Raw genomic sequence first — 25,925 nt, 5'->3', positions numbered from 1 at the left:
CTTCCAACTACAGACTGAAGAAAGATTAGTAAAGTTTGGAAAATTCAACATTTTTTATAACTTTCAAAGCCATCATAGCACAGCCATAATATGGATATATTTAGTTTCCTCGGATAATTTCTAACATTTCAAGTCCAAACACCCCTATGCCAGGTCATATGGGAAGCCACTGGGACCCCTTACTGCTCCTAGGTAACCCTGAAATGGGAAACCTGTCATGTGTGGACTCGTTTTGAAGCAAACATCATGCTGATCACTAAAATGGATATCTGCAGTCTATAAACAATAGAGAGGCAGAGATATGAATATGTATCATAAAGTGTACCTGGGACAGGGTCATGAGTGTAGACACCTCCCAGCAACCAACCCCTAAACAAGATGACCAGACGATTGGTCACTGGTCGCTGTCAACACCCCCTTTGATTTGACAGAAAAGAGGAGAGGCCAAGGCAATGGTCAGTTCTCCTTTTACCATCCAAGCAGGAGGATCTGCCAAGTTTGAGAACCGATTACCTTTGCTCATCGATTGAACTCTGATCAACCCTTGGACATTAACTGCAAGTATTCTTCCTTCTCAATTCTACCTTATTTCTTTGTGGCTGTATATTGTCTTTATTTTTTGAAACATCCTTTTTCTGTAAATGTTTTATTCGCACCAACCTTGACCTTCTCATAATAAATCCTTATGTTGAAAAGTGTTAACCTTGTCTTTAAAGCTCTTGATGCAAACTATAAACGAACCTGTCTCTTAAAAGGGCGCTACTGTGGTAGAGTAAGGCACTGAGCAGACCTGTCTGTGGTGGCAGTGTGTGTTGCAGGCGCTTATTCTAAACTTATAATTGGTATTGCTAAAATTACGAGTCCCCCCGGCTCTGTCTTTAAACGGGGGTGGTGGCAGTTAAAGGGTTAATTGTGTAATTAGCCCAGTGACAATCGCTCTCAGGCTGCCTGCACCTAGATTGTGGTCCCGCAAGCTGGAAAATCTTTGTGCTGGGTGCAGCTGAGTGTGGCATTGTTACGTAAGTGACAGCGTGGTGTTAGGTTGGCCGGTCCTTTGTCGCCAGTTAGCGAGGAGGGCAGGGATCTGACACCAGCGTTCGTCACAGTGTGAAGTGGACATCTGTGAAAAATTACAGAGTACTGAAAGAGGTGGTTGTTATAGGTTGAAAATTACAAGCTAAATTCACAATGGAGTTGTTGATCCTTTCTGAAATAATCTATTCCACACTTATGAACCACTTACAATAATGTATGGACATCAGGACCTAGACTCTATATATTATAGATAGCTGTTACTTTTAACTGCACTATGATATCATGTAATCTAAAAGTTCAAAGAAACATAGAGGTGTAACTCTAGCCTTGAACCTACTTTAGGTGACAAATGTATCCCTGAGAAGGAGAAGCAATGCATTGTTTGCCTACCTATGCATGGAATATGGAAGTAATTTATTTTTTGGTCAAATTTGTTGTTATGATCCTACAGAGTATCAACTGCCCCTACAACAGCAGTTGTCCATATTTTATATTTGGTCGGTTTGGGGCAATACATTTTCGGAGGATTCTGTAGAGCTTCACACCAGTACCTAGTCTTGAAGGTGGGGTGACTAACTGCAAGTGCTACTTAGCATTGAGTAGTCAGCATCCAATGAGAGTGGAAGTTGTCTCAATCAGCTATGCAGCATCGCTTTCCTTGGTGACTGTCATGGTTTGTGCTGTGTATCTTAGACTTTTCACCCTCTCAGTTCCACAAAGGATATAGGTGCTTTCACTTCTTGTACTGAATGCACTCTTCCACTTCAAACTGCTGGACAGCTAAAAAAAAATAGTATGTATAATCTAAAATGTTGTAAAGGGGTGAAAAGATGTGGGACCCCTGCTGTGAGCCGAGGCTTTTTTAGTTGTCAGGTGTATTTTCTGGCAGTATTTATCCAGATTGACAATAGTTACATATACAGAGAAGTGAATAAATACATTTTTACATGCACTTTAATATTTACAAAGAATGTAGGTACAGTACATACTTTTGGGTTTAAGTGCTAAATGCACTGTGTCAGTCTGAGCCTGTTCACAATAGATGACGTTATGTTCAAAGTGACCCATGGCAAAAGGGTCTGAATACCCCAATTTGTATATAATCTAAACCAACTGGATGTGTCTAACTAGTCAGGACTACTGTAACTGGTGGTGCCTCCAAGTATGGCTCTGCTTACATGTTTAAGCAGAGCTGGAGCTAGCATATAGGTGTCTTAGGCAGCAACCTTAGGATTCCACAAATGGGGGGGGGGGCATAAAATCAAATCCCCAGTCCAGTCCCAGGAAAGGGTAGAGCGGTGGTGCTGGCGGTGGAGTATTTTGGCAGAAAAGAAGGGGCTGTCGGATGAGCTAGGCAAGTGTGTCATTGGGTTTAACCCCTTCCCTAATTCCCTAATGACAACTCCTCCTCCCTCCTCCTCCTCCCCCTTCTTTCCCCGAGCAGTCTAGAATCTATGTTGTAACTCCTCACCTCCATTATTCTCCCAGTGTGGCCACCACCAGCTCCTGTAGTGGAGAACAGGCAGCATGTCATGCTTGGTGCTGTAGCCCAGTCAGCAAAAGCTAGCTGACCAACTCACCATCCTCAATGATGGAGGGGTCTGCAGAAGGCAAAGTACGTGCACGGGGCCTAAGCTGGGAACCATGACACCAGGGTGGCCAGGGATCTGCACACACAGGGGGGCTCCTGACAGAGAGGGGGACATCTGGACCAGGGAGAAGAGATGCACAGACTGTGCTGGGGTGATGGAGGGGAGACACAGGGGTGCAGGATGAGGAGCCTAGTTACAGGGAGGAGTGGGAGGAGGAGGAGAATATCCTCCATGATTGTACAAATCACTGTTCACCCATCACTTATCTACTGTCTTCGATCACCGGCCAGGTATGGACTACACAGAGATGGGGGGTCTAAGGATCTGTGCTGTCCATCCTGCCCGGCAATTGCCGTCATAGACAGACCTACCGTCACACACCAGACTCTTAGCCCCAGCTCACAATAGAATGTTGTATGTAAAACCTGCGATCTGTGTGCGTCTCTTGCATCGCATTCAAATCATACTGCCCTTGCAATCTGCAGTGAGTGCCAGTTCAATATTACTGACATCCCAAATGCAGATCGCATACACAGTGTTCTTGCCTGCACTGGATCGCATGATACAAAATGACCATGCAATCTGGTTGTGATGTGAATCCAAAATTGGTGAAATAAACAGGACTGTGGCACTTACTGAGCTAAAACTAAATAAATAATAATAACAATAAAAACTCTACAAGTGTGATAATATACAAAATTCAAATCCAATGTGTAAACGAAGTCTCTTTATAAAGTGCAATCAGCTTCAAATCAGGCGCTAAATCCAAGCATGCATACTATTCCATCAGATATAAAGTGCATGTGCCACAATGTAGCTAGATTCCTCCATCTAGTGTGAGTGATACAATTGCCCCCAGCCTCTCACCTCATAAATCGAGTAAATGAGCCACACTTGTACAATCCACACTGGCCAATCGATCCCCCGGTAGTTCAGGAATACTCAAACTCTCGGGATAGCAACATTCAGTGACATGGAAAAGTAAGAGGAAGGCTCCATCTTGCAGCATTTCAATAATTTTAATATATTTAGTAAAAACTTACACTTGATGTAACAGGTAAACAGCATATACTATGAAAAAACTTCCGATCTCAGCTGCCGACCGGAAGTAACGTCACCACGTCGCTCTTTTCCCTGATGCGTTGCGTCACTGTCCACGTGACTTTCTCAAAGGGCTTAGAGCCGGATGTACGGAGGTGACTTTTAAAACAAATTGTTGTCATGGCAACCAATATTGCGATCAGCACAAACTAAATTATTATCCAAATTCAATGAATCCCTAATCATAACATGGCAAGATTAAGTGTGATCCAGGTAATAAATAATTGAATATATAAAATGCTCCATCTAGTGGCAAAATGTATAATAGCAAACCTTAAGGCTAAACAGACCAGTGGGGAAATCTAGTGGATGTAAATGGTAACTGCCGCATAACACCATCTCACGACATCTAGTGGGTGTCTATCAGAAGTGCAGTCAATATTTAATGTAACGTACTCCATCTGGTGGCCAAGTGTATAATAATACTCCTCAAGGCTTGAAAAATAGTGAGGACAGTCAGTAGTGGAATGGAATAGTCTGCATGCTTGGATTTAGCACCTGATTTGTAGTTGATTGCACTTTATAAAGAGACTTTGTTTACACAATGGACTTGATACATTATTTTTTGCATAATGAATAGTTATGCTATGTGTTTGCACAATTATTGCATTATTGTTATTTGCACATATTGTTTGTCAGATTGGAGCACCATTGTTTGCACTTTATTTGCATAACTGCTATCTGTTGCACATTTTTTTGCACAATCATTTTTTAGTGGTTATATATTATCACACTTGTAGATTTTTATAGTTATTGGTTATTTAGTTTTAGCTCAGTAAGTGTCACAGTCCTATTTATTTCATTTAAGCTTAGTGTGTGAGCACTTTTTTCTGTTGGCAACTACTCTAATTAGTTTTAGATTGTTATCACTCCATGTGGTTTGTGCATTAGTAATCCCTATGCATAACCTAAAATTGTTGCATGCACAACTTTGCTGCTATTATTTAAATCCAATAAAAATGAATGGCCTCAAATAGCACCTCACGTGTGAATTGCACTCAGCAGTATAATGCACCTTCGCCTAGAGATAAAAAAAGTAGACAAAACTCCTTGCCCTGGCCCTGTGTTTAAGCACCCAATATAAGTGTATTTAAGCATATATACGCGTTGTGCAGCCACAGGCTGTCTCCTGCGAAAATAGACACTGAGGAGACAATGGGGCTTTTGCCTGATGTAGGGTGATGTCATAAAAGGGACACTGCATATAATTGATATCACTGGATGCTTGCTAGCCTTATGCCACGTAGACATGATTGGACATTCCGACAACAAAACCTTGTCTTGCATACACACAGTCACATAAATGTCGAAAATTCAGATTGCAAAAATGTGGTGACGTACAACATGTACGACGAGGCGAGAAAAATTAAGTTCAATAGCCAGTGCGGCTCTTCTACTGGATTCCGAGCATGCGTGGACTTTTTTTGCGTTGGACTTATGTACACACACTTGGAATTTCCGACAACAAATTTTGTTGTCAGAAAATTTGAGAACCTGCTCTCAAACATTTGTTGCCAGAAATTCCGACAACTAATGTTCAATGGAGCATACACACAGCTGGACTTTCCAACAACAAGCTCACCTCGAACATTTCCCATCGGAAAATCCGACCATGTGTATGGGGTAAAAGTATGAAAACTTAAGCAGCAAGTGACTATAGTAAGCCTACGAATGTCCAAAAGTAATGTGGAACAATACTGGTCTTTTTCAGTGATGTGCATTGAAAGATACAGCTTGAAATCTGAAATTCTATTCAACAATCAACCCGTGATTATGACTATGTGGTCAAGTCTTCCAATATTTTAGCTTTCTAACAAATGAAAAATTAGCAATCAGCTAGAAAAACATGTTCAGAACTAGTCATTTAACAGTTAATGCAGCAATGGTGCCATGTCCATGTCAAAAGACATTTTTAAGCATTTATTATAAATTATTAAGGTCATATGCTATTTAATGTTACTTCCCTTTATTTAAAAAAAAATATATATATATCTAAATAAGATAAAAGTTGTGTGATAAACTTTTCAAAGGTCACTATCTGTGAGTTCCTTAAACAATTTAAAAGGATTAAATATGTATTTTAACAATACAGAAAGTAAAGCAATTATAATTATGCAAAACATAAACTAGAAAATGTTGAGCAAAGAGGTGGTAACTAATTTATCTTTGGCTTTCTGTTTAGCCATGCAATCATTTATAACTAATATATTCCATCGGTTTCAGTAAAAGGTTTTTGGCTCGCTATGCTGCCTGAAACAACCTAAATATATTTTCCTTAATGTCACACAGGGCTGATTGTAACTATCAAGTATGTTCAGCTGATCGGGTACACCTTTGTATAAATCTGACTTGACTATCATTTAAAACATAAGTTATTATAGTGATTCAATTCACATTTGTTTTTAGGTGGCTTTCACAAAAAGAAAAAAAAATTGAATCCTTTTAGAACTAAGTGTACCCTTACTACCAAATATCAATGTGTGCCAGTTGGAGGCAATAAGCTAATTTGAAATAGGTTACGTCAGTATCATTTTTTTATTTACTGTAATAACTGCATGCAGAGGTCAATGGTAAGTAATAACTTCAATCCATGGATGGTTTCCAGCAGAGAAGAAGAATGCAATGTCTAAAAATAAATGTGAAACATACACACAACTAGATTAACTTATTCAACCAATGCCAGGTCAATGCCCAGTATTAGTCCTACACATGGATGCCAGGAAAACAGTGGTCAGCAACCCTGGGTACACAATGGCACTGGCTGCTATTCCTCCTGCACTTAAGGCACTTATTTCTATATGGTGACGAAGCAGCTTCCTATAGAGATGTCTTTGGCTAAGCACCAGGCTTCTGGAAGGTCATCCAAACTTGCTGCTGGACATCAATGTAGCAACTAGGAAGCAGCTGGGTGGTCATAGAAGTGAGGGAGTAACAGGGCCATAGAGATGAGACAGGCAGGTGTTGGTAGTGTCCTACATTTATTCAGTCTAAGCTAGAATAATAATTACATCCAGGTACTATATTATCATTATTATTCTCTGTAGAGTTGCCCATGACAAATAGGTATGTCATTGGTGTCATTGTCCAAGTGCAGATCAGGAGATGAGAGGAAATGTCTGGTTACCATAAGCAACACCTCATCCTTCTGCCCAAATGCCCTTTATAATTTTTCAGAAAATGTGTGGGAAGAATATTCCAACTGGGATTTTTTTTAAATAAATATCAGTAGCTGCATTGTGTACTAAAGATGTGCTTCCTTTCATAAAAAAATAGACATTTACATATACATTGACAGCCCACTATGCTGTCAGTTACAAAGTCTGACCCACGACCATATTCATTCCACTCCCTAATGTCCACTCGTGTGCCTGCACTCATCCTCCTCTTGGGGCAGACCTGAAGTCTGAAGGTGCATGCATTGTGGTTGCATCTGAGGTCTCGAAGTGCATGCATTGGGGGGCTTATTTTACCTGAGGTGTGAGGGTGCATACCTTGTGGCTGATTTGAGGTCAAAAGTGAAAGGTCTTAGGTTGATCTGAGTTCTGACAGTGCTTGAATTGGGGCTGATCCAAGATCTGGTGCATGCATTGGGAATAGTCTGAGGTTTAAAGATCCCATAATTGGGGCTGGTCTAAGGACTAAAGGTGCATGCATTGGGAATAGTCTGAGGTTTGAAGATCCCATAATTGGGGCTGATCTAAGGTCTAAAGTTGCATGCATTGGGAATAGTCTGAGGTTTATAGATCCAAGAATGGGGGCTGATCTGAGGTGTATTCTTCAGCACATTTTAGTGAGCCAGATATAATGCATCATTATGGTATAAGCACATCTTCTACTTTGCCTCCCCAAATAAAGGCAGGTTTTACTATCTTGCATACAAAATTAATAAAACTGAAAAAAATAAAATATATATAATTTTCTTTTTTTTTTTAAGATTTAAGAAGATTTGTCACATGTTAATTCAAAGGAAACTCAGAATCCAATACATCAAGGAAACCAATACATCAAGCACTTTCTCCCATATCTGCAGGTTCCGTCTGTAAAATATAACTTTTGAAGTCTTAAAGCATTATTAGCAGCTTCTTTCCAAAGAAGACACTTCAGGTTTATCGAGAAAAGAGCAACAATTTTCCTGGCTTGGAATAAATGTGTACCACTATCTTCAAGTAATGATAAACAACTTTTCCAAAATGATCCCAGATCAACATAATGAAGAACAGGGTTTCTTCTTCTCTTGTAAACAATTATCATATGGAGTAGAGTTCTTCTATGTAAGCAGAATAAATGTGTGGGTGCCATTCACCAGGGCATTCTCCTCTAGTCAACCAAGTATTAACAGTTAAAATAGTACAGTCTACTGCATCTTCTAAAATACAGGAAACTCTGGCATCCTAACTTTTAGAAAATAACACTGGTCAAATTAAAAAAAATTATGTTTTTTTCCCCATTTTTACATTTTTTAGCCTAGGCATTCCATAGAAAATAAAATTATGTTTGCTAGACAATATTGCCAAGAGCCTATTTTTTTTCTTTCTTTAAAAAATAATGTATGTTTTACTTTGTTGTCTTAAGTAATGACAAAGTGATTGCCAAATAAACAAGCTCATAATGCAAATATAAAAATTGCTATGGTCCATAGGGGTATACCAGAAACTGAAGTAGTTAATTACACACTCCAGCAACATAAATAAGGTTGTGGCGGTTGGAAGAGAATGCCATTACTGCATAAAAAACTGGAAGTGCATTATATTTATTAAAAATATACCTTACTTACCATTAGTAGACTCATCTTTCTTGGCTTTACTTTTCTTTGAAGGAGGTGAATGTACATTTTTTTCTTCCATTTCTATGTAAAAAAAAAAAAGATATTTGGTTTAGTTTTTTTCTAACTTATTTACAGTATACATGCAGCACATTAAAAGATAGCCCTAGTACACTTGACTAACCACAAACAAAAATGAAATGCCCATTAAAAATATCAATGTGTTAGCTGAATATACATTAGTATAAAACAAAACCTATGTATATTTGTAAAGTAAATTAGCATGATGATAATATAAATAAAGTAAATAAAGGGACTCTTTTACTAAAGTGTGAAGTACAGTGAAGTGAAGTGGTTTGAGGTATTATTTATTACAGGGGAACTTGAGATAAAATGTTCACTTAGAACATCCAGTCGTGTGAAGATGCTGTGTCTTTTCAAATTCCTCAAAGATGATTGGATATTTGAAGTGCATGCAGATAGACCTAGTACTGCTGTAGTAAACCTGGTCAAAATAATTTCATTTTATAGCACTTCACATTTTATCATGCCCAAAAACTGACATTATGGTATAACCTCACCTTCTACTATAAATCTCCATATAATAATAATAATAATAGTAAATCTCCAGGTTTGGTTAAATAATTTCTGCATAAAAAAGTAATAAAATTGGAATGCAAAGTAATATATATATATATATATATATATACACATATATATATATATATATACATATATATACATATATATATATATATATATATATATACATATATATATATATATATATATATATATACATATATATATATATATACATATATATATATATATATACATATATATACATATATATATATATATATATATATATATATATATATATATATATATATATATATATATATATATATATATATATATACATATATATATATATATATATATATATATATATATATATATATATATATATATATATATATATATATATATACTGTATATATAAAAATATATACATATATAGTGACAGTACGAGAATCGGACACTGTGGAATCGGTCAGGTACAGGACACAGGGTGTGCACATTGGCTGAGTGCAGGACGACGGAGTATAGATTTTGAGTGGCGAAAACTTATTTTTTGGTATTTTGGTATTCCTGGATGGGGCTCCATAGATGGGATATTCCAAAGAGTCTTGAGTGGGATAGAATCTCCAACCCAGTGTCCAGGTTTTGTGAAGGACCAGCAGGGTGTGTGCCCAGTCCCTTATAATGGAGGTTTGTGACAACCGCACAGTTCCACCCATGAAACACAGGAGGTCTCATACAGGAGTCAGTGAGGCTGCATGTGATAGCCAGAGCATGTGTGTCTGCAACAGACAGATAACAGTCTGAGCACTAAAGCCCTGTACACACGGACCGAATGTCGAGAGACATCGGACAGTTAAATAAAAACAGGGAAACATTCAGCCCGTGTGTATGTCAGGCGGTCCGACAGAAGCCGACTGACTACCGGTCAGAGTGTTCTGATGTGGGGGGGGGGGTGTCCCCTTGTCAGAACACAATAGATCAGCGGGGGAGATTGCTGCACTTATGTTGGATTGTTAGTACAGCAGCTCCAAGCGGAGCTGTCAGGCTTTTTTCATTAAACCCGCTGGGTTGAACAAAAAAACCTGTTATGCCCTGTACACACGACCAGTTTTCCCGTCGGAATAAACTCTGAAGTTTTTTCCAACGGGATTCTGCAGAAGCTGTCTTGCATACACACGATCACACCAAATTCTGACCGTCAAGAACGCGATGACGTACAACACATACGACGGGACTATAAAAAGGAAGTTCAATAGTCAGTAGCCAATAGCTTCCATCTTGTACTTGCTAAGACTAGGGTTAAGGGTTAAGACTAGGGGAGATCAAGGGGTTAACTTTGTTCCCTGCTAGGTGTTTCTAACTATAGGAGGATGTGACTTACTAGAGGAGGAGCCAGATCGCTTTTCCTACTTAGTAGAAACAAACGATCTGTCTCTTCTCTCCTGACAGAATGGGTATTTGTGTGTTTATACACATCTCCATTCTGCCTCTCATGCCCATGATCGCATGTGGCCAGCAGACATCCAGCCGCTGCCCATGCTCATCGTGTCCTCCGTTATGCAGCACACCTGCAATGGCACTTAAAGGAGCCGACATACAGCTATGGTGATTTGCGGGAATGTGCCGACCTGGTGCAATATAACGATGGTGGCTGGTTTGCAAATGGTTTGTAAGAGAACTATCGTTGCACGTCGGGCGCGCTCACACACGCATGCGTGCATAAGGAACTTAGCAGATCGCAGATGCGTCAATGCACATGTGAAAATAAATGTGAATGCCTGTGGAAGCACGTCCACGCTTCCTTTTGGTGCCAGACGGCCTATTTAAGGGGCTCATTGACCTCTGACAGATGCTGACTGATGTCCCTTAACCTACATGGCCACTACTAAAGCCTGATGAAGGAGCACGCATGCTCCGAAGCGCCGCCTACTCCAGCCCGTTCCCGGAATACACAGACTCTCTGAACACCAAACCAAGGGCACTACAGTGACCAGCACCGCTCCGACCATCCTGAAACAGTCATGGAATGGATCAAGCCACTAACCATCGGCTAAAGGACAGATGCTGTGATCCCTGCCCTGCAGCCCATAAGTTGTGTCCCTAAGGATATACGGATGAAACGCTGTATTTAAGATGTGCCTTTACACCACTAACCTAATGTGAGTGTTTTAAACCCTTTTAATAAATTTTAGCTAGTTTATTGCTGCACTTAGAGGGTGCCATCTCTCTCTTTTTATTTATTGTCCCCCTTACCAGAAACCTGTTGTTACCCGTTGCTGAACCTTGGCTTTCCTTGGACTTGCTTCTGGACTCTCCTACACTCCTAATTACTGGTTCCTGATCCAATCGACCTTGCTCGTGCCTGATGTCTTGGTACCCTGCTGCCTGCCTGCTACAGAACTCGGCTATCCTAATGACTTTGCTTCTGTCTCTTGCTTGGCTCAACACTGCCATCTGAGTATTTGCGACTACGGTCCTGCAACCTGCTGCGATTTCCTGCCTGCCAAGAGTCGCATCCTCTGCTGCAAGTTTCCAGGTCTACATCTGCAGACACTCGTGTTCCTCCTGTCCCTTGATTCTCTTTGTCCCCACTCTCAGTGGGACCTGGGCTGGAGATACAAGAGAGGCTGACCTTGTCACTTCAGACTCCGACCAGATACGTGACAATATCAGTCAGTCACCAATGGATTCTGAAAGGGAGGCCTTGCCTTTTGAGGACATTTGCCAATCAATCTTGGCATTATCCCATACTGTACAAAATCTTCAAGAGGACCTCGGTCAGGTGAAAGATTGGCTACCGAACCAGTTTGATGTCTCACTTGCCTTGGTTTCCCATGCTGTTGTGAACTCTTCTGTGAAAACTGACTCAGCCTGCTCAGTGAGACCGCTCTTCCACCAAAACCCAGAATGCCTTTGCCTGAATATTTCTCAGGAGATCACAAATAGTTCTGTACTGTCTGAAATGCCCGTGAACTTTATTTTTCCTTGTTACCACAAACTTTCTCAACGTTTCTCACAGACTCCTTCTCAGCCATGGCCCAGCTGATCCTTCCACCAGCAGACTGCAGAATCCATGCTCGGCAGACTACAACAAGGCTTAAGGTCTGTTGATGACTATGTGACTAACTTCCGTGCATGGAGTGTAGCTACCCAGTGAAATAAGGCTGCTCTCCAACATCAATTTCATCTTGGTCTTTCAGATACATTAAAACATTAACTTGCTGAGTGGGTGCACCAGCATCCCTGGAAGATCTGATCAATCTTGTCATTCAGATCGACTGATGGCTACGTGAAAGGCGTTCTGAAAGGACTAATATCAATCTACCTGTATCCCCAAAACTGTCTCTTCCATTTTTGCAGTTAATGCCAGAATGCCAAGGGTGCCCCCCAAGAAAAGGGAACACAATGAATCTCCCCGTAGGAGCTTCACAAGACCATATCTTTGTTCTACTGAGTGCCTCCAGCAACAACGTTGCAATCTTTTCCATTAATCTTTGCCTTTAATGCGGGGAGGCAGGCCACTTCATACAGACTTGTACAGTACAGCCTTTCAAGTCCGCTCTTCTGCAGCCCCAAATGATGCATCTCCCTGGGAGGGATCAGCTACATATCCCTTTTCCGCTCCAGCTAAAGTTACCAGGAAAGACTATTTTTGTATCTGCAATTATAGACTCAGGGGCCAGCAGTTGTTTAGTGGATTCAGCATTTGTTACCTTACACCAGCTTCACTTATGCACCAAGAGGCAGGGATTTACTGTTCACCCAGTGGACGGCTCTGAAAAATCTGGGCAGATTACACAGGAGACTGTGCCCATTTTCTGCCGGACTTCCCCAGGGCATCAGGAACTTCTCAGTTTAGATGTCATAACCTCGCCCATGTTTCCTATTATCCTGGGCCTACCATGGCTGAAGGCCCATAACCCTCATATTTACTGGCTTACTGGAGATATCTCCTTTTCATCTAGTTATTGTCGGGGTACATTGTTTCCCGGAAAGGACTCATAACTCTGCTTCTCTCCTCAGCATCCACCCTGATCCAGAAGCTGTGAAGTTGGTGCCCGTTGCATATCATGGATTCTTGGATGTATTCAACAAGAACGACGCAGATACTCTTCTTCCCCATAGGACTTACGATTGTCCCATTGAACTTTTGCCAGGGGCCGAGATCCCATTTGATCAAATCTACCCTCTATCTGAGCCTGAACTGTAGGCTTTTCTCTTGGTGTCAGGAAAACTTATCAGAAGTGATTCATGCTAATAGTAGAGGAACAAGGCAGCAGATAGAAATGACACTTAGCGCTTTTAATTGAGAACACACTTTAAAGCTGTAGTAAACCGCAGTTGGTTGAAAAAGCCCTCCATTGCCACACTGTCACAGTTGACTTCTTCCCCTGGTCTTCCTTTGGGTTTTGTAGTCTCCGGATACATGACTGGCTGGGAGCATGACAACGTCCCTCCTGCGCATGTGCGTGGAAGCCGCCATTAACAGCATGGGCTCTGAAGGTCCGGCACTGTCAATCAGACCTTCAGAGCGTATGCGCCGGCGATGTAACTGGCTGAATGCACTCTGAATATCTCCTAAACAGTGCAAGTTTAGGAGATATTCACAATATCTACAGGTAAGCCATATTAGAGGCTTACCCATATTAGAGGCTTACCTGTAGGTATAAGTGGTGTAACAGAGTTTACTACCACTTTAATAAAAGCCAGTGAACTAGCTGGTAAAGGCTAAATTCTACCTCCCCACATCAGCATCCAGAGTGCAGATGCCATGAACAAACAACTTGCATTGCTAGTAAAGCATAAGCAATACAATTGACAAAAAATAAATATATTGTAACTAGAGGCCTTTACTATGAAAACTGCTTCAGAAATGATAGAATTGTATTATTTACAATGGCAAAGTTATTAGAAATTGGATTTCTCATTACTGATACCTTCTAGCATTCTTACTCAACCACTGCCACATATAGACAAAAGAAATATGACATAATTATTTTGTGATTTCAGGTGAAACCTTCAATTGCAGTTAATGGGAATATTTACTGGAGCATATAGTATTCCTTATATATAATCAGAATAATATTGGTTTTGATACCTGATCCACTTTTGTATTGTGTAGCAGCAGATGAATAAATGAATGAAACATTAATTTGTTATATAATGTTTCATAAGTACTTATAAAAGATGCTACACACAAAAAAAACTATTCAAATTTAGCATCAAACTCAAAGCAATGTCCTTGCATACAAATAAAGCAAAGCTAATTCAATAGACTGTTGGGTGTTCGGAGGACATTTAATAACTATCAGCTTCTGTGAACAAGAATTTCTTTAGGTGACAGAAGACAAATGTAACCTATTTACCCGATGCCCTGAAGAGAAACGCCTTCATTTAAATCATATTCTTACCATTTAACTATGCACTTTTGAATAAAGCTTGGATTCATTTACTGAAAAGTGGCTGGATAGGAGGAAATAATTCGATTTCTTCTAGTTACGAAAACAAAAGTAAAAGTGTAAGAGAATTGACAAATACAAGTCTATGGCAAGACCTTGGTACCTAAGAAGAGATTATTTCCATGAAATGAATACCTTTGAATAGATGTGGCCCACAATAAAATTTAAAGATTGGCAAGCCCCAACTTACATGCCATGATATGCCCTGCATCAGACAAAATTGTATGGGGTACTATGCTCCACACTAACCCTTCACCTTATATAAGACATATGGGGAGGGTCTTGTAATGAGAAGGGGAAAGTGGCACAATCCAATTCCAATGCTCTCATTTATATTCAGTTTTGATGTGTTCCTAAATTATTTAAATAAATCGATCTATGTCCGGCTATCTCCTAGTCTGGCTGCCTTCAGGTGATCCCTGAAAACGTATTTCTTCCTGCCTTATCACGTCTCCAACTAATCTTTTATCACTTCCATCAGCTCACCCCCGCAGTTATAATCTTTTGTACCACTTGCCCCACCCTGTTAGATTGTAAGCTCTTCTGAGCAGGGCCCTCTTCATTCGGTTGTATTTTTTTTGTATTGTAACGGTATTGTCTCCCTTTTATTGCAAAGTGCCGCAACTGTTGGTGCTATATAAATCATGTATAATAATAATCTATAAACTCAATTCATTGCAATTTTAGGTTGTAATTTTTTTTTCGTTATCTATTTAATCAAAATAGAAACTCCAGTTTCAATATCAATGTAAAAAGGAATAGCACAACATGTTAACAGCAGCTTTCAATGCAATATCTCCCCACCACAGAAAGACTGCTTCACTGCCACCATCATTTTTCCTAATTGAATGAAAATTTATGTCATTCAATTAACTCCCTCTAAGTTCAGGTTGTCAAGCCCACACCCCCTCAGGGAGCATCACCACATTGTCCATAGGAACACAGTACAGAAATGGCAGGGTGGAGATTTTAGGACCACCCGAGGTATAGAGAACAAGGAACCCAAAAAGCCATATGCACATCCAAAACTGTACATATTACGGTACACATACATTCTTAAATATATGTGTGGGGAGGGGTGGTTGGGCATGTTTTTTTTTTAACCACTTGATTACTGGGCACTTAAACCCCCCTCCTATCCAGACCAATTTTCAGCTTTCAGCGCTGTCGCACTTTGAATGACAATTGCGCGGTCATACAACACTGTACCAAAATAAATTTTTTAGCATTTTTTCCCACAAATAGAGCTTTATTTTGCTGTTATTTGATCACCGCTGTGGTTTTTATTTTTTATTAAAAGAATTTAAAAAGACCTAATTAAAAAAAAATTATATTTTTTTATATTTGGTTATAAAATTTTGCAAACTAATAATTTTTCTCCTTCATTGATGTACGCCGATGAGGCTGCACTGATGGGCACCAAAGGACTGCACTGATGGCCAACGATGGGCTGCACTGATGGGCACAGATAGGGCGACAATGGTGGGCATTGATAGGCGGCACTGGTGTGCACTGAGAGGTGCCACTGATGGGTGGCACTGAAGGGCATTGATAGGCGGCATTGGTAGGCACTAATCGTGGCAGTGATGGGCACTGGTAGGTTACACTGAAAAGCAGCACTTCTAGGTGGCACTGCTAGGTGGTACTGATGAGGCACTGATTGGAGGCAATGCACAACCGGCAAGGGTATGGTATAATAAACATATTTCCATATTACTGGCAAAAATGCTTTAAAACAAGCCCTCATTGACCTCTGTAGCTGTATACAATGTGGATAAATTGATTCTTAATTTCACAAGGCTCAGTTTACAAAGCTTAAAGTGATTATAAAGGTTACATTTTTTTTTTAAAACAACAAGCATGTCATACTTACCTCCTTTGTGCAAGGGTTTTGCACAGAGGGGACTCAATCATCTCCTGGGGTCCCACAGTGGCGCTTCTGACTCCTCCTCTTCTCAAGTGCCCCCACAGAGAGCTGTTTCCATGGGGGAACTCTTGCTGCTGCATCCATTGACACAGTCCTGCCCCTTGGCTTCCGTGTCACTGGATTTGATTGACAACAATAGCAATCAAACCAATTGCCCCTGCTGCTATCTGTCTATCCAATGAGGACCCGAGACAGCAGCTGGAGCTGCTGGGCTCGTTCTTGTCGCTAGAAAGGTCAGATTCAGGTAAGTAAAAGGGAGGCTCTGGGGGACTGCTGCACTACAGAAGGGTTTTCACCTTAATGCCTGAATGCATTAAGGTGAAAAACCTTTAGACCCCTTTCACACCAGGGCGTTTTTGCAGGCGCTATAGCGTTAGAAATAGCGCTTGTTATCCGCCTGAAAGAAGCTGCACCATTGTGCGTAGTGTGAAAGCCCGAGGGCTTTCACACTACGGCAGTGCGCTGGCAGGACGTCAGGGAAAAGTCCTGCCAGCAGCTTCTTTGGAGAGGTGAAGTAGCGGTGTGTTTACCGCTCCTCCCCATTGAAATCAATGGGGCAGTGCTGTAATACCGCCGGCAAAACGGCGCTAATGCGGCATATTGCCGACGGTTTTAACCCTTCCTCGGCCGCTAGCAGGGGGGTAAAAGCACCCCGCTAGCGGCCGAAATGCGCCGCAAATCCAGCAGTAAAATGACGCTATGGGCGGTGTGGTGTGAAAGAGGTCTGAGGGTTTATGATCAAGCCAGATATTTATTATTATTATTATTATACACGATTTATATAATGCCAAAAGTTTACACAGCGATTTACAATGTATGGGGGGGACAACACAATTACAGTGCAGTTCAATACAAAAGGTACAGGAGGGCCCTGCTCGTAGAGCTTACATTCTAAAGGGAGGGGGTGGTGGTACAAAAGGTAATAGCTGCAGAAAATGATTTGATGGGTGTGGCTCCGGGACAGTTGAGTGTGGGATAGGCTTCCCTGAATAAATGAGTTTTCAGGGATCTCCTAAAGGTGGACAGAGTAGGGACTGATCGGACAGACTGGGGCAGGGAGTTCGAGAGGATGGGAGAGGCTCTGGAGAAATCTTGCAGGCGAGCATGGGAGGAGGTAACAAGGGAGCTGGAAAGCAGGAGGTCCTGGGAGGAGCGGAGGGGACCATTTGGGCGATATCTGCAGATGAGGTTGGTGATGTAGATGGGGGCGTTGTTGTGGATAGCTTTGCATGTTATGGTTAGCATTTTGAATTTTACATGGTGGGCTAGGGGAAGCCAGTGAAGGGATTGGCAGAGAGGGGTGGCAGTCACGGATCGATTAGTGAGGTGTATTCGTTTAGCAGCAGCATTCATAATAGACTGAAAGGGGGATAGCCTGCTTAAGAGTAGGCCATTAAGGCGAGAGTTGCAGTAGTCAAGGTGGGAAAAAATCAAGGAGTGAACGAGTTGCTTTGTGGTGTCATTAGTCAGGAAGGGTTGAATTCTGGAGATATTGCAGAGGTGAAGGCGGCAGGATTTAGCCAGTAATTGGATATGGGGGCTGAAGGATAAATCAGAGTCAAGGATTACAACCAGGACCCCGGCATGTGTGGAGGGACCAATAGTTATGTTGTTGATATTAATGGTGAAGTCACGGGGGGGGGGGGGGGGATTGTGAAGAAGGAAATATAACAAGCTCAGTTTTAGAAAGATTGAGTTTGAGGAAGTGGTGTGACATCCATGCAGATATGTCATTCAGTAAGTTTGAGATCCGTAAGGAGATCGAGGGGGTGAGTTGAGGAGTTGAGAGATAAATCTGGGTGTCGTCAGCATAGAAGTGGTATTGGAAACCATGGGAGGAGCGAGAATAGGAGGGGCCAAGGATGGAACCTTGGGGTACAAAGAGGAAGGGGAGTGGAGGAGATGGAGTTGTGACACTGAAAGTGCGCTGAGTTCGGTAGGAGGAGAACCAGGATAAAGCAGAATCAATGGGGCCAAGGGAGTGTAATTTGCTGAGGAGGAGCAGGTGGTCAACTGTGTCAAAGGCAGCAGAGAGGTCTAAAAGTATGAGTATGGAGTAGTGGCTGTGAGTTTTAGTAGGGCAGTTTCAGTAGAATGTTGTGGGCGGAAGCCAGACTGTAAGGGGTCGAGAAGGTTTTTGTCCATGAGGTAACGACTTGGACAAGGCATTCGATGAGCTTGGAGGCAAACGGGAGCAGGGAGATGGGTCTTAAGTTATTCAAACAGGCGGGGTCTAGTGAGGGTATTTTGAGTATGGGGGTAACCAGGGCATGTTTGAGTGGGGAAGGAAAGGTGGCGGAGTGCACATGCTTGGGAAACGCGTTGCTTGCCAGTGACGTCATCCGTTCTCGTCCTGCACACCACCAGCATTCTAGGCCTCATTCTGAGTTCCTCTCCACCGCAGCCGGCCCCCTCCACAGCGGAGCAGCAGTGAGCAGCGATCGAGAGGATACAAAGCTGCCCATCCGGGATAGAAATTACCTTCCTCCACTCTCCACTGTGGGACTGACTACATGCCTGTTTTTTACCTTCCAAATGTGAGTTGTTAAGCTTTAGTGCTAATAAAAATGTGTTATACTTCTGCACCCAGAGGTGTCTCTCCCTTTGTTTTACTTACAGTGTACTGAAACATGGTTTCTGTTCCCATATGATGGCTGCCCTGTGCGGAAGACCTCTACACCTTCTCCATAGTCTGTGGATGTGATTTCCCATACCTGTTGGACACTTGTCTATATATGTGTTTTATATATATATATATATATATATATATATATATATATATATAAAATATAATATTATATATATAATATAATATATATATATATATATATATATATATATATATATATATATATATATATATATACACACATTTTATATATATATACATATATATATATATATATTATTGCACTTCTTTCCCATTCTACGCCCCCCCCCCCCCCCCCCATTTTTTATCTGACTCATTACTTATGGAATAAGTGTGTTCAATTATTTGCGCATATACTTGTCTTATGATTTATTACAGGTCAATGCGGATGAGTGTCTAGGAGGAACCAGCCTAGCACTTAACTCCCCTTTTGTTCAGTATTTTGGATTAGCAGCATTAACAATCAGCTACATCTGCTGCTCTCAGGTAAAAAGTATATATATATATATATATATATATATATATTGACGGTATACCACCAGATTGCTCAATTTCTTCAAGTGACAATTTAGGTAACATGCGAATACAATTATAATAATAACCACTTGACCCTTGAATTTACCCCCTTCATGGCGAGGATTTTTTTGTGATATGGCACTGCATTACTTTAACTGACAATTGCGCGGTCATGCAATGCTGTACCCAAATTATATTTATGTAATTTTTTCCCCACATATAGAACTTTCTTTTGGTGGTATTCGATCACCTCTGAGTTTTGTATTTTGTTGCACTATAAACAAAAAATTTGAAAAATATATATTTTTTTACTTTCTGCTATAAAAAATGTCCAAAAAATAAATAAATATAATTATTTATAAATTATGGCCAATAAGTATTCTGCTATATATTTTTGGTTAAAAAAATCCCAATAAGCGGGATTGGTTTGCACAAAAGTTATAGCGTCTACAAACTATGGTATATTTACTGGAATATATATTTATTTATTTTTTATACTAGTGAAAGTGGCGATCAGCTACTTTTAGAACTGCGATATTGTGGCGGACAGTCTGACACTTTGTGGGAACCAGTGACACTAATAAAGTCACCAGTGCTAAAAATATGCACTGTCACTGTATCAATGACACTGGCTAGAAAGGAGTTAACACCTAGGGTGTTCTGTAGAAGGTTTTTAACCTAATGCAGAAATGCAATAAAGTAAAAAGAACTTCTGTCTTGACCCTCCCTCATCTGTTGCATCTGCCGATTCTCCCACACAGCACAGGGGGTTGCCAAGGGTTGATATCAAGGTATTTACACTGCTTGCATTTAAAAAAAATTAAGTTAATCCTACAACCTGTATATATTTTTTTCAGTCTCTAGTTGCTGGCAGCTGTCTAAAGAAGGTGCAAATTATCTGTCATTAAAGTGACAGCTAGCAGGCACTAGAATAAGCAAGGAAATTGGAACACGTTGAAAAGTCCACGTTGAGGCTTGTTTCACACCTATGCATTTTTAGTCCTTTTTGCATTTTGCAGATTTTCTCGACAGAACGTGTTCCATAGGAAACCATGGTAAATGGGCTGTAGTGCAAATCTGCAAAATGCAAAAAGCACTAAAAATGCATAGGTGTGAATCCAGCCTTATGAGACATAGGGGCTGATTTACTAAAACTGGAGAGTGAAAAATCTGGTGTAGCGCTGCATAGAAACCAATCAGCTTCCAGGTTTTTGGCCAAAGCCTAATTGAGCAAGCTGAATTTACAAGCTGATTGGCTACCATGCACAGCTGCACCAGATTTTGCACTTTCTAGTTTTAGTAAATCAACCTCCTTGTGTTTATCCAAAAACTATCACTCAGTGCGTATTATTAGATCACATGCACTAGCAATGGTTTATGGGAAAAAGTAAACAAAAATTGCCAGTGATCATTTAACAATGATTGATTAGTTCTTCCAGAATTGGGGTGAGAACCCTCAGAAGTTCCCACTCCAATAGTTTTTATTCTTGACACAAGCAAAAATTGCCAAGAAACAGTCAAAACAGTAAATAACGATTGATAATTGCTAGACCTGTTCAGAATATTGACAGTCTTGCCCTGTTGATTGATTGGATTGATATTGTACTTGTGTGGCCATTAGTCTTCTCTTGGCAAAAACTTGGTTGGTGGATGAATTCTTGTTGACCGAAATATGAAGGATCGCAGAAACAACTAAGTCTTCTATACTATTATACATGTCTACTGTAACACCACCATACGTTCTACATTAATGTCACTGTATCTGGATAGTATAAGGACTCTTTAAAGCCAATAACCATTGAGGGCATCTGGAAATATTTATATTAAGCTAGGGTTATTTGAGTGTTATACAAATCCTGCTGCAATCTGTAGCTACGGAAATATTTTGAGCATATGCGTAATCATAATCAGAAATAAATAACACCTGATCAGATCTGTCCCATGCTTTCAGGTGGCATCATCATGTGTGCCTACAATTATCTCTATATACAGACAGATGAAAGAGAGAAATGGCCTCTGAAAGCAGAGGCTTTGTTGTGCTGAATGACATCAAATAGCCTTTGAAGAATTGGAGTTAGTCTCAAAGCTAATCATTTTACATGGTTGTGCCTACTAAAATGAGGACTAAACCCCCTTACTCTTTGGATATCTAACGAGATTGAAACATGTGGATACCTTTAAGTCCAACTCACTATAACCTGTCTGGATATACTTTCAGATTAAGTGAAACACACTGATTTTATATACTATATATATCTGGAAAACCATACCCAGCACTGCCTTGGTAAAGAGACACCAATCTTTTTTTTTCATAATGGCTCTTCCATACAACCTCTTTGTCTCTATTGTGTCCTGTAATAACATGGATGTTGTCTGGAGGAATCAATGAAAGAGCAGGGAGCAAAAAATTGATACTTCTAGAAATATCAATTCCTAAACAGGCTTCAGAGGACAATATTTTTTCAATAAGTGACATTCAACAGCCCAGTGAGCAAGAAAGGCAAGTATGTATTCTCTTATTTTGCAAGGAAAGGAGTTTTGGCAATTACATATTAACATCAGGGTCACTTTAAGGCCGCGTACACACGGGCGGACTGTTTGCCCAACTTTGTCCGCTGAACAGTGTTTGGGCGGACAGTCCGCTCGTGTGTGGGCTTTCAGCGGACAGTTTCAGCGGACAGTTTGACGAACAAGGTTTTTCGGAAATTCCGTAAAACTGTCCGCTGAAACCTTGTTTGAGCGAACAGTCCGCCCGTGTGTAGGCTTGTTCGACAAACTAAGTATGGCGCATGCTCAGAAAGGCTTAACACGCCGAAAGTTATAATGCAGTGTATAGGACGTCGTATTTTTCGTCCCGTCGTACGTGCCGTTCACGTCATCGCGCACGGTTTCAGCAAACTGTTCGTTCGTCGTGTGTGGCCATGTCCGTCCATGCTAATTGTGAGCGGACTGTTTGCCGAAACTGTTTGACGGACAAAGTTGGGCGAACAGTCCCCGCGTGTGTACGCGGCCTAACGCTTTCCAACCTAAAAGGCCTGAGATCATTAATACATCATTAACCTCCCTGGCGGTACGATTATTTCAGATTTTAGGTGCTGAAAGCGGTACCATTATTTTGCATGAAAATTTGGCTTTTTATATTGTAGGCCTGTAATTCTTAGGAATAACTCATTTAAATCTGTCCAAACCAGAGTCTAGTAGACATCCCGGGTATGATAAAGTTTGAAAAAGGAAATCATAAATTATAAATATAATAAATAACTATAAATAATTATACCAAATAATATAATAATAATAATAATAATAATAATAATAATAATAATAATAATAATAATAATAATAATAATAAATATTATTCAATAATGTAATCAAATCAAAAACACTGAAATTTGCTTAGCTGCAAAATTGTCACTGTCATTTCTTTCAAATTTTTTTTTTTTTCTAAATTTCTCATTTATTATCGCTATTTTTTAGCTGGTCTAAAACCTCTTTTGATGTAAAGGGACAGTTTTGGTTGCTATGGACAATCTCCAGTTTCCAGCCAGAAAGAACAGTTTTTATAGTATAAAACAGCATGCAGGGCACTGGACAAACCACTAGGGACAAAGGGGATGTGAAATAATTACATACAGCAATGTAATCTGTAAGATTACATTATACTGTATGTAATGTGTGTGTTTTACTTTTTGAATTTAGGGCCGTTCTCCATCCCTGTGCGTCGCAACGCTCGCAGGGAATGGAGCACGGCGATGTGATGAATCGAGCAAAGGACGGGCTGCTCACACAGCGGGCAGACATCGCTAGATCCAGGGGATAAGGTAAGTAAACTCATCCTGGATCCAGCGTTGCGATCCCATGTCTGGCTCGGGGTTACTGCTAATGGTACTGAATTTTCACCCCAAGCCAGACTCGGGAATACCGCCAGGGGGGTTAAATGTATATTTTAAAAGAAAGCAGAGACTGCAGAAATGCTTGCCTGCTTGCATTCAATCTGCTTAGCCTTCTTTCCCTGATAGCAAGCAATGGAGCTGCAAGTTTGAAAATGACTTGCTAAGTTATTGCTAGACTTGCCAGGCTTCACAGGTTTCTTGCACAATTGAAGTCCGCATTGCATGACTCCACATCAACTTTCTTTGCAAACATTCTGCAAGTCTGCTGCAAGTTCTGGTTCAGTTATGTTGTGCAATAGTCATCCCACCAAAGGTGTCACTGTGACTTGTGGAGCTCTTGCCGTAGACTCATCACTGCAATTTTGCTCTTGCTTGAGGCTTACCACGCAAATTTGCCACAAATTGGAAAAGTGTCACCTACAACTTGTGCTTCAAGTGCTCTGGAAGCGTACAACTTGCCAGTGAAAATGTGCAGAGAGTTAACAAGACTTACAATTCAACACTGCCACAAATTGGTGGCAAGTTATCCTTGCTATCTGGGTCACGGGTCTGGCATGTGAGAGGAAGTAACAGAACAAGGAACCAATTAGTTCTGAGCTGACAAAAAACATTCTGATAGAAGGAGAAGTCAGAATGACAAAGAGATGAGCTTACTGTGCTGCTTCTCCTTTCACTGTCCATAACAGACTGGAGGAATGTCCAAGATGACTTGGGCTGAGATGAAAGTAGTTTGAATAGTGATGGCCATCAGACTGAGGACACCTAAAGACACAAACTACTGCGGGGGGTCTTTGATTTGAATATGAATTACAGCAAAACTAGTTTTTTAACTTTACCTTCCAATGGGCCATTCATTTTTATCTTGCAATTTTTGACAACAGTTCTGCTTTAAGTTACTAGACAAAATAAAGACATTTCTTATGAACTAATATCACATGAACTATCAATGTCACCAATAAATGACTGACATTGGATATATAAATAACTTAGGAAACACTTTTTAGGAAGCCAGAATATTGAAGACAGCAGCAAATCAGAGTTAGGAAAGATATAAATATAAAGTGACAAGCAGATAGAAATGCCTTAATTGAAAAACAATGAACCGAGCCAAAACTGAAGGAAGTTTGGGATGACCCTGGGATGAGTCTGGAGCTGTCAGAACACCATAGCTTATAGGACAGCTTGAAATGAAATGTCCTTGGTGATGAAACTTGTTATAGTTACAGTGTAATAACAGTGTCCGAAATGTTTGCAAGAAACAAGACTTACAGAGTGATCACGCGGCGTTGCGCCATGCATAAACCATCCAATCAGATTTCCCCGTATGACTCACATTTCTTCATTTTGACACACTTTCTTTTGCACATAAATATACAAGATAGTAGATGTGAACCTTTATTTCTTACAACAATCACATTATACATTTCCCTACACATCGGACAGCCTTTTTTCTGCTTTGTTATATACAAGGCACTCTGCAGATGTGAAACCTTAGCATCACCCCACTGCTCTGTACTTACTATGGGGACACTTTGGGGTTCATTTACTAAAACGAGAGAGTGCAAAATCTGGTTCAGCTCTGTAGAGACACCAATCAGCTTCCAGGTTTTTTGTCAAAGCTTAAGTGAACAAGCAGAAGTTAGCAGCTGATTGGCTACCATTTATAGCTGATTTTGCACTCTCCAGTTTTAGCAAATCAACCCCTATGTGTTGGCACAGTCATCTGCAGTCCTACTACAGGAGTGTGTGGAAGGGTGACAATGCCACTGCAGCATTGCAAAGTGTAGTGGGTGAGTGTTGTCACAAAAGCACAGGGCAGAACTGTGACTGTCAGAATCTCCAGGAAATATAAAAGCCATAGCTTTTTTTAGTTTTTTTGGTCCATTGATGCTAATTGAAAGCCCGTTGAAATTAAATGGACACAATTAAATTAATGCAACATGCAAATACTCTCACACAAGTGTGAATGGGCCCTTAAAGGAAACATACACTTTAAAAGAGAAGTATGGGAATCATTTTTTTTTTTTTTTTATCATACTTACCTTGCTGAATGCAGCATTGGTCCGATGTTCCCTGGCAGCTCTAACACTGAGAACCGAACAAACACCCCCGAACTAAACACCACCGATCACTCAGTGATGGTGCTGGTCCAGGCCTAAGGGTGGATCCCAACCATATGGTGGTGACCTTGCCCGAGCCTGGCCCACCTCGGTGATGTCAACAGACAGTGAACTTCAGCCTGCTGCCTGCTGAAAACGGGTCACAAGAGTGCGTAAAGAACTGAACTTCTGTGATCCATCCACAGAAGAAGTACAGCCAAACGGTCTTTGCTGTACTATTCCTTTAATGAATGCAAAAACATGCAGTTTGTAAGAATATGCCTGGTGTAAAATAATATATTA

At 40.6% G+C, this 25,925-nt stretch overlaps 1 protein-coding gene across 7 annotated transcripts in view; it reads right to left on the bottom strand.

Annotated features, from left to right (window-relative positions):
• MACROD2 (mono-ADP ribosylhydrolase 2) overlaps nt 1-25,925 on the bottom strand; it is a 3,459,957-nt gene that overhangs the window by 242,094 nt on the left and 3,191,938 nt on the right. For all 7 annotated transcript variants that reach the window (XM_077485921.1, XM_077485927.1, XM_077485924.1 and 4 more), the window contains exon 10: nt 8,503-8,574. In XM_077485921.1, the coding sequence (XP_077342047.1) occupies nt 8,503-8,574 (72 nt within the window). The remainder of the gene's footprint in view (nt 1-8,502; nt 8,575-25,925) is intronic.

This window comes from Lithobates pipiens, unplaced genomic scaffold, assembly GCF_037356315.1.
Source record: "Lithobates pipiens isolate NorthernLeopardFrog02 unplaced genomic scaffold, aLitPip1_a1.2 Scaffold_18, whole genome shotgun sequence".
NCBI classification, from domain to species: domain Eukaryota; kingdom Metazoa; phylum Chordata; class Amphibia; order Anura; family Ranidae; genus Lithobates; species Lithobates pipiens.
This window is presented reverse-complemented; position numbering and strand designations above follow the sequence as displayed.